Source organism: Cherax quadricarinatus, unplaced genomic scaffold (assembly GCF_038502225.1).
Source record: "Cherax quadricarinatus isolate ZL_2023a unplaced genomic scaffold, ASM3850222v1 Contig298, whole genome shotgun sequence".
In the NCBI taxonomy this organism is placed as follows: Eukaryota; Metazoa; Arthropoda; class Malacostraca; order Decapoda; family Parastacidae; genus Cherax; species Cherax quadricarinatus.
Window position 1 is genome coordinate 82,362 of NW_027195324.1, and position 10,053 is coordinate 92,414.

A 10,053-nucleotide genomic window follows, 5' to 3' on the forward strand; every position below is an offset into this window, starting at 1 on the left:
CATCGTTTGCAGATGATTTAGGATCCTCATGAGAGTGTCATCCATTGAGGACACGGCAAATCTCCAAGAAGATATAAACCAAGTTTTCCAATGGGCAATGGAAAACAATATGATGTTCAAAGGAGACAAATTTCATCTACTCCGTTATGGAAAACTGGAGGAAATAATAATTAGGACTGAGTATACTACATTTGTAGCAATGTATTGAAGTTGGATGAGGTTATATTTAGAAATGAAACATTAAAGCTGTAGTTTGACAAAACTCATACACTAAAAAACAACAACTGTTGTTGTTGTTGTTCAGTGTATGAAGCGAATTAGTTAAGCAGCGGGATTGTTCAAATATTCATGTGAGAATGTTGTCTTCCATTATATAGGTTAAATAAGTTGACAGGTAAGTTAAAAAAAAAAGCTCATCACCGAGCGAAAATAAAACTTGTCCTTGTTTAAAGATTTTCTCCTTAAATAACACTTTCTTTCCACGTTGGTAAGTGTTTGTTGAAGTTATCGTGGTATTGTATTTTTATGGAGCATACAAGTTTATCCTGAATTACTAAACAAACATTTTCAGATATAACTGATAAACCTAACTAAATGTAACAGAAATACATTGAGAAAATATCAGGAAAATATTCCCCAGAATAACTGATGTACAACAAACAGAAATTATAGAGGAAAGTGAGACAGGTGTTTAGTGCTGCAACATTTATTCCATGAATATTAATTGATGACGTGACCTACTGCAAGCTGGTTAGATTCCACTCACCGGCACCGTCAAGTTGTCTCGTCCTGGGAGGAACAGATCAAAGAAGATTATGCATAAGTAGGACACATAAGTAGTACCTTATTTAGAGACTTTTAGCTTGGAGATCAAGCTCTTGGAAGTGTCCAAATTACTGAGGAGAGGAGTATGTTAAACACATTGAGGGTGTAGTATTCTCACATGTCCAAAAGAGGTCATATTTTGACTAGGATATTAAATAATTTGCTCTTTCTGTGAATGAAATGCCGATATAATTTATAATGTAATAAATATCTCACTCAGTTGCCGCATCTTGTAAGAGAAACTTGGTACAGAACGTATGATCAACACATAATTATTACTTACATTTTAACAGAAAGTTTAGGAAATGATTATCTTCTTCCGGCATCATTCATGACCTTAGGGATTCCGAGAAGGGAGTTGATGAGGCCGGAATTTCGTTTGGTGGGCAGGTCAAGGCTGGTGCTCCAGGGACCTTGAGCCACGCGCATGATCTGGGCTGCTAGTTCAGTCACAACCTGTCATTGGTGAACCAAGGTGGGCAGTGATGGAGTCCAAGTGACGCCATATATATATATATATATATATATATATATATATATATATATATATATATATATATATATATATATATATATATATATAATATATATATATAAACTAAAAGAGGAGGCAGTTAGGGTAAGATATAAACAGCTATTGGAGGATAGATGGGCTAATGAGAGCATAGGCAATGGGGTCGAAGAGGTATGGGGTAGGTTTAAAAATGTAGTGTTAGAGTGTTCAGCAGAAGTTTGTGGTTACAGGAAAGTGGGTGCAGGAGGGAAGAGGAGCGATTGGTGGAATGATGATGTAAAGAGAGTAGTAAGGGAGAAAAAGTTAGCATATGAGAAATTTTTACAAAGTAGAAGTGATGCAAGGAGGGAAGAGTATATGGAGAAAAAGAGAGAAGTTAAGAGAGTGGTGAAGCAATGTAAAAAGAGAGCAAATGAGAGAGTGGGTGAGATGTTATCAACAAATTTTGTTGAAAATAAGAAAAAGTTTTGGAATGAGATTAACAAGTTAAGAAAGCCTAGAGAACAAATGGATTTGTCAGTTAAAAATAGGAGAGGAGAGTTATTAAATGGAGAGTTAGAGGTATTGGGAAGATGGAAGGAATATTTTGAGGAATTGTTAAATGTTGATGAAGATAGGGAAGCTGTGATTTCGTGTATAGGGCAAGGAGGAATAACATCTTGTAGGAGTGAGGAAGAGCCAGTTGTGAGTGTGGGGGAAGTTCGTGAGGCAGTAGGTAAAATGAAAGGGGGTAAGGCAGCCGGGATTGATGGGATAAAGATAGAAATGTTAAAAGCAGGTGGGGATATAGTTTTGGAGTGGTTGGTGCAATTATTTAATAAATGTATGGAAGAGGGTAAGGTACCTAGGGATTGGCAGAGAGCATGCATAGTTCCTTTGTATAAAGGCAAAGGGGATAAAAGAGAGTGCAAAAATTATAGGGGGATAAGTCTGTTGAGTGTACCTGGTAAAGTGTATGGTAGAGTTATAATTGAAAGAATTAAGAGTAAGACGGAGAATAGGATAGCAGATGAACAAGGAGGCTTTAGGAAAGGTAGGGGGTGTGTGGACCAGGTGTTTACAGTGAAACATATAAGTGAACAGTATTTAGATAAGGCTAAAGAGGTCTTTGTGGCATTTATGGATTTGGAAAAGGCGTATGACAGGGTGGATAGGGGGGCAATGTGGCAGATGTTGCAAGTGTATGGTGTAGGAGGTAGGTTACTGAAAGCAGTGAAGAGTTTTTACGAGGATAGTGAGGCTCAAGTTAGAGTATGTAGGAAAGAGGGAAAATTTTTCCCAGTAAAAGTAGGCCTTAGACAAGGATGTGTGATGTCACCGTGGTTGTTTAATATATTTATAGATGGGGTTGTAAGAGAAGTAAATGCGAGGGTCTTGGCAAGAGGCGTGGAGTTAAAAGATAAAGAATCACACACAAAGTGGGAGTTGTCACAGCTGCTCTTTGCTGATGACACTGTGCTCTGGGAGATTCTGAAGAGAAGTTGCAGAGATTGGTGGATGAATTTGGTAGGTGTGCAAAAGAAGAAAATTAAAGGTGAATACAGGAAAGAGTAAGGTTATGAGGATAACAAAAAGATTAGGTGATGAAAGATTGAATATCAGATTGGAGGGAGAGAGTATGGAGGAGGTGAACGTATTCAGATATTTGGGAGTGGACGTGTCAGCGGATGGGTCTATGAAAGATGAGGTGAATCATAGAATTGATGAGGGAAAAAGAGTGAGTGGTGCACTTAGGAGTCTGTGGAGACAAAGAACTTTGTCCTTGGAGGCAAAGAGGGGAATGTATGAGAGTATAGTTTTACCAACGCTCTTATATGGGTGTGAAGCGTGGGTGATGAATGTTGCAGCGAGGAGAAGGCTGGAGGCAGTGGAGATGTCATGTCTGAGGGCAATGTGTGGTGTGAATATAATGCAGAGAATTCGTAGTTTGGAAGTTAGGAGGAGGTGCGGGATTACCAAAACTGTTGTCCAGAGGGCTGAGGAAGGGTTGTTGAGGTGGTTCGGACATGTAGAGAGAATGGAGCGAAACAGAATGACTTCAAGAGTGTATCAGTCTGTAGTGGAAGGAAGGCGGGGTAGGGGTCGGCCAAGGAAGGGTTGGAGGGAGGGGGTAAAGGAGGTTTTGTGTGCGAGGGGCTTGGACTTCCAGCAGGCATGCGTGAGCGTGTTTGATAGGAGTGAATGGAGACAAATGGTTTTTAATACTTGACGTGCTGTTGGAGTGTGAGCAAAGTAACATTTATGAAGGGATTCAGGGAAACCGGCCGGCCGGACTTGAGTCCTGGAGATGGGAAGTACAGTGCCTGCACTCTGAAGGAGGGGTGTTAATGTTGCAGTTTAAAAACTGTAGTGTAAAGCACCCTTCTGGCAAGACAGTGATGGAGTGAATGATGGTGAAAGTTTTTCTTTTTCTGGCCACCCTGCCTTGGTGGGAATCGGCCGGTGTGATAATAAAAAAAAAATAAAAAAAAATATATATATATATATAAGAAGACATTTTACAATAAATCCAAAAACAGCAAATGAATCTGAAGTTGGGTTTTAGTTTACTGTAAATCATTATCATATTGTGGTCAATTCTGAGGCGGTTCTTCACTCATAGAAAAATTAATAAGCATCCACCCATAAACTGTAAATGATCAACATTTAACATTTTTTTTTAAATTAATGATACAAGAATTTCGATGAAAGGAACATTAATCATGAATGACACTGTGTGAATGTTGGATAATTTCTGACAAAAATTATTAGGAAAATAATTGGCAAGTGTCCAACGAGGAGATATACATAGATGGTTTTTGATAAGTCAATGACGTTTATAATTTTTACACACCACTATTCTGGCCAAAAAAATTAGGAAAACACTTTAGTGAAGATTTTAAAAATACTTATTATTAAATGTGTTGTAATTATATTAACAGGTAGAATAAATAAAACATAAATGACTTAGAGATGCAGTAGTGATATGTGATATTATAATAATGATCACTAACACTTGCTTACTGCTTAACATGTTACTACAACTCTTACAGATCAGTAGCATATTGATCATCATACACGCCATCACAATCTCTCTCACCATTCTAAACAACAAACACTACCTCTCTCACTACTCTAAACAACGATCTCTCACCACTCTAAATAGAAAGAAAAATTCTCTCACTACTCAAAACACAAACAGCAACTCTCTTACCACTCTAGACACTAGCAAGACCATCACCAATCAACATTTAAGTAGAACCTTCCTCATCACCCATCACACCAGCAGAACATCTCTCACTACTCAGCACATCAGAAGAATCCTTTTCACCACTTATCACGCCTGCAGGACCTTTCTCAATACCCAAGATACTAGTTGGAGCTTTCTCACCACTAATAACACCAGCAGGATCTTTCTCAACACTAAGAATACCAGATTGATCTTTCTCACAACTAAAAACCCCAGCAGGATCTCTCTCTCAACACTAAAAACATCAGCAGGATCTTTCTCACCACTAAAAACACCACCACAAATAAAACTAAAAACACTCCTGGAAACTCAAGCAGCATCATTTTCAAGACTAAGAACATCAGGAGAATCTTTCTCACCATTAAAACACCAGCAGGATCTTTTTAAACACTAAGAACACCAGCAGAAACATTTTCAACACTAAAAAACAGCAGGATATCTCTCACTACTCAACACACCACCAGGACCATTATACCAACCAACACACCACCAGGACCATTCAGACCAACCAACACACCACCAGGACTTTTCTTGCCACTCAGCACTGCAGTAAGACTCACCTGACGCTCAGGATACTTGAGATCCTGTGCCTGCGTGAAGACTGTGGCCATCACCAGCACCATCAACACGACTACCATGACGGAACTGTGCATTCTGAAAATATGACTGATATGAAAACAATAACACACATTAATGGTAGACGAAAATAACTTCCAGAGCAGTGTGTGTCCAAGGATTTTCTCTCCCTGGCCCTTGGCCTGGTTGGCCAAGCTCTCGCTTCACATGCTAAGGACTCGGGTTCGATTCCCGGCAAAGGCGGAAATATTGGGCGTGTTTCCTCACACCTGTTGTCCATGTTAACCCATTAGTAAAATGGGTACCTGGGTGTCAGTCGACTAGTTTTGGTCGCATTGACTTAATTTGCCCGAAATGCTCTGCATAACAGAGGGCTTTCTGTATAGTAGTGTGTCACTGATGTCAGCTAGGACTGTATACCTTGTACATGTACTTGCAGAGAATAAAGTTATTGTCATTGTTATTAATGCCACTGACTCCTTCTTTAGTGTTATGAACGCCATCGTTAGAGCTGCGAACTCTGTTCTTAGTGTTATGAAATTCTTTATCAGAGTCATAGACTCCCTCGTCAGTATCATGGACTGATTCGTCAGTGTCACAAACTTCCTAATCAGTGTCACAGACTTCCTCGACAGATGATTAAGTACCATATGCAACGTCTATGAAACATTATTTTGCAAACGTTTCTCGATCTAGTGACTTCATCAGTACAAGACAGAGACATAAATGGTAGACTACGGAAGATGATGCAGTCAGTCCCTCAACCTAGTAGCGGATGTCTTCCCTGTATAATATTTTGCGAGGCTGAGGGACTGATTACCTCGTCTTCTACAGTAGTCCGTTTATGTGGCTGTATTTTATTGTTAAGGGTGTTTGTTGGTGACTTGTCTACAAAATAGAGAGACCCAGACGTTGCATGTGTCTAATTCTAACTCACAAAATCGTAATAACACGAATGCAAATTAATCACTGAACGGGTGGGGCGCTGACCCCCGAAACCCCCCTCCAGGTCTGTCCCCCCTATATCTCTCTTGTCCTCCAGTGTCGTCAGGTTGATTCCCCTTAACCTCTCCTCCGGGATTAGTCTTGCTGAAAACCTTTGCACTATCTCTAGATTCTTGACGTGCCTGATCAGGTGTGGGTTCCAAACTGGTGCTGCGTACTCCAGTATGGGACTGATGTAAACGGTGTACATAGTTTTAAATGATTCCTTACATAGGTGCAGAAACGCTCTTCTTAGGTTTGCCAGACACCCATATGTTGCAGTTGTGTGTGTGTGTGTGTGTGTGTGTGTGTGTGTGTGTGTACTCACCTAGTTGTACTCACCTAGTTGAGGTTGCAGGGGTCGAGTCCAAGCTCCTGGTCCCGCCTCTTCACTGGTCGCTACTAGGTCACTCTCCCTGAACCATGAGCTTTATCGTACCTCTGCTTAAAGCTATGTATGGATCCTGCCTCCACTACATCGCTTCCCAAACTATTCCACTTCCTGACTACTCTGTTTCTTTACATGCTTGGCTAGGTGTGGGTTCCAAACTGGTGCCGCGTACTCCAATATGGGCCTAGCGTACATGGTGTACAGGGTCCTGAACGATTCCTTATTAAGATGTCGGAATGCTGTTCTGAGGTTTGTCAGGCGCCCATATGCTGCAGCAGTTATTTGGTTGATGTGCGCTTCAGGAGATGTGCCTGGTGTTATACTCACCCCAAGATCTTTTTCCTTGAGTGATGTTTGTAGTCTCTGGCTCCCTAGACTGTACTCCGTCTGCGGTCTTCTTTGCCCTTCCCCAATCCTCATGACTTTGCACTTGGTGGGATTGAACTCCAGGAGCCAGTTGCTGGACCAGGTCTGCAGCCTATGCAGATCCCTTTGTATTTCTGCCTGGTCTTCGATCGACTGAACTCTTCTCATCAACTTCACGTCATCTGCAAACAGGGACACCTCGGAGTTTATTCCTTCCGTCATGTAGTTCACAAATACCAGAAACAGCACTGGTCCTAGGACTGACCCCTGTGGGACCCCGCTGGTCACAGGTGCCCACTCTGACACCTCGCCACGTACCATTACTCGCTGCTGTCTTCCTGACAAGTATTCCCTGATCCATTGCAGTGCCTTCCCTGTTATCCCTGCTTGGTCCTCCAGTTTTTGCTCTAATCTCTTGTGTGGTACTGTGTCAAACGCCTTCTTGCAGTCCAAGAAAATGCAATCCACCCACCCCTCTCTCTCTTGTCTTACTGCTGTCACCATGTCATAGAACTCCAGTAGGTTTGTGACACAGGATTTCCCGTCTCTGAAACCATGTTGTCTGCTGGTGATGAGATCATTCCTTTCTAGATGTTCCACCATTCTTCTCCTGACAATCTTTTCCATGATTTTGCATGCTATACATGTCAGTGACAGTGGTCTGTAGTTTAATGCTTCATGTCTGTCTCCTCTTTTAAAGATTGGGACTACATTTGCTGTCTTCCATGCCTCAGGCAATCTCCCTGTTTCGATAGATGTATTGAATATTGTTGTTAGGGGTACACATAGCGCCTCTGCTCCCTCTCTCAATACCCATGGGGAGATGTTATCTGGCCCCATTGCCTTTGAGGTATCTAGCTCACTCAGAAGCCTCTTCACTTCTTCCTCGGTTGTGTGTACTGTGTCCAGCACATGGTGGTGTACCCCACCTCTCCGTCTTTCTGGAGCCCCTTCTGTCTCCTCTGTGAACACTTCTTTGAATCTCTTGTTGAGTTCCTTACATACTTCACGGCCATTTCTTGCTGTCTCTCCTCCTTCCTTCCTTAGCCTGATTACCTGGTCCTTGACGGTTGTTTTCTTCCTGATGTGGCTGTACAACAGTTTCGGGTCAGATTTGGCTTTCGCTGCTATGTCGTTTTCATATTGTCTTTGGGCCTCCCTTCTTATCTGTGCATATTCGTTTCTGGCTCTACGACTGCTCTCCTTATTCTCCTGGGTCCTTTGCCTTCTATACTTCTTCCATTCCCTAGCACACTGGTTTTTGCCTCCTTGCATCTTTGGGTGAACCATGGGCTCATCCTGGCTTTTTCATTATTCCTGTTACCCTTGGGTACAAACCTCTCCTCAGCCTCCTTGTTCACTGTGTGTGTGTGTGTGTGTGTGTGTGTGTGTGTGTGTGTGTGTGTGTGTGTGTGTGTGTGTGTGTGTGTGTGTGCGTGTGCGTGTTAATCCCAAGTGGACACAAGCTTAGAAAAATAAGTTTCCATAATTTGACCTCCATCTGAGGTCCTCTTTAGCAGAATATCTGCTTCTCACTAAACAATGATTCACAATTTTTGATCACTTCCAATCATTTTACAATAGATGTGATATATTTAGTGTTATGATTCATATAAATTATGATAATCAACTTAATTATAACATTAATAAAAATTATTCTTACGATGTACTGAGATATTTCGTCTTAATAAATTGCTTGTAGATTATTTTCTATAAGTGAGTTAGTCATGTACACTGAATTATAACAGAGAATATAACATTAGAATAATATCAGAGAGAAGTAAATAATGAAGGTAAATGTTAGAGGAATGCAATATGAAGCCTGAGTAACCCACTATAATAACATGAATGTAGATAAGCATGTTTATGGATCAACTTGTAATGTGAAAAGACTGACTGATGTTGTAGTGGGCAGACTTCTGGCAGTGTGGCAGACACACAGATGATGATCAAATGTAAATTATGTGGCCAGGCTTTTTTGTCAGTATCTTCAACACTATGTGCATAATTGTCCACTTATTGAGAAACATTGAAATAGACAGTATAATAACCTGTGTGACATGTGAAGATATCTTATTAATATTTAGCAGATTTCCTAAAATTTGCCTAGTTCCCAGGCGTTTTGTTTATCCATATGCTCCTGCGCTACCGTCCACAGGATGGATATGTAGTGTACAATAAACTAGCCACTTCAGTGGCAAATTCTCCAAGTGACTTTACCTGTGAGTGAGTAATTGGGAGGTCGGTGGAAATCTGCTGCAGGAAGGCTCTTGAAACCTTAGAGAGCGGTGAAGATATACTGCTGGAGGACACCGTCTTACTGCTGGAGGAAGCCCTCAAATTGTTATATATATTAGCATTGGCCACCTTATTGCGCATGCTACCTACGCAGATAACGCTGCTTCGCTGACCACTCACCTCTAAACTTAGAAAGAATCCCTTAGAAACCGTTAACAACAATTTCAATAAAACAATAAAACTTCTACTGAAAGGCAAAGATGAATTAATTAAACAATTTAGTTCCACTAATCCATCTTTACCTTACATGTATGGACTAATAAAAACACACAAACCAGGTAATCCAATTAGACCAATTATTAGCTCCATAGGATCAGTTTCGTATAAATTATGACGCAAGTTTGGTTGTATATGTCTCAGGTTTGATTGGATAAGACGCAGGTTTAATTGTATATGACTCAGGTTTGATTGGATATGACGCAGGTTTGATTGGATATGACGCAAGTTTGGTTGTATATGACGCAGGCTTGGTTGTATATGACGCAGGTTTGGTTGATATAATTACGTTGGTGTCAATAGTCTTTTACTGGGAATTTATTTATTTTTATTGATCCAAAATTAATTTTCTTGGTCGCCCCAAAAAAAAAAAATAAATAAAAGAATTTTAGGATTTCCGTTTTTTCTCGCTCAAAATATTCAATAAGAACATTAATATTACTGTCTGAATTCATGGACAATACATGTTTTTGTCTTCTCGAGATATTTAGTCATGCACACGCGCACACTACACACGCGCACACTACACACGCGCACACTACACACGCGCACACTACACACGCGCACACTACACGCACACACTACACGCACACACTACACACACGCACTTCACACACACTACACACGCGCACACTACACACGCGCACACTACAC

The 10,053-nt window shown here is 40.8% G+C and overlaps 1 protein-coding gene across 1 annotated transcript; it reads right to left on the reverse strand.

Annotated features, from left to right (window-relative positions):
- Positions 1-690: 690 nt before the first annotated feature.
- On the reverse strand, positions 691-9,197 carry LOC128705064 (pigment-dispersing hormone 1 peptides-like). Its single transcript, XM_070080304.1, has 4 exons — positions 9,106-9,197; positions 5,129-5,222; positions 1,109-1,281; positions 691-789 (listed from the first exon to the last, which is right to left on the reverse strand). Exons 2-3 carry the CDS (start codon positions 5,219-5,221, stop codon positions 1,135-1,137), a joined length of 240 nt encoding a protein of 79 aa, XP_069936405.1. The 5' UTR covers position 5,222; positions 9,106-9,197; the 3' UTR covers positions 691-789; positions 1,109-1,134.
- Between the last annotated feature and the right edge of the window lie 856 nt (positions 9,198-10,053).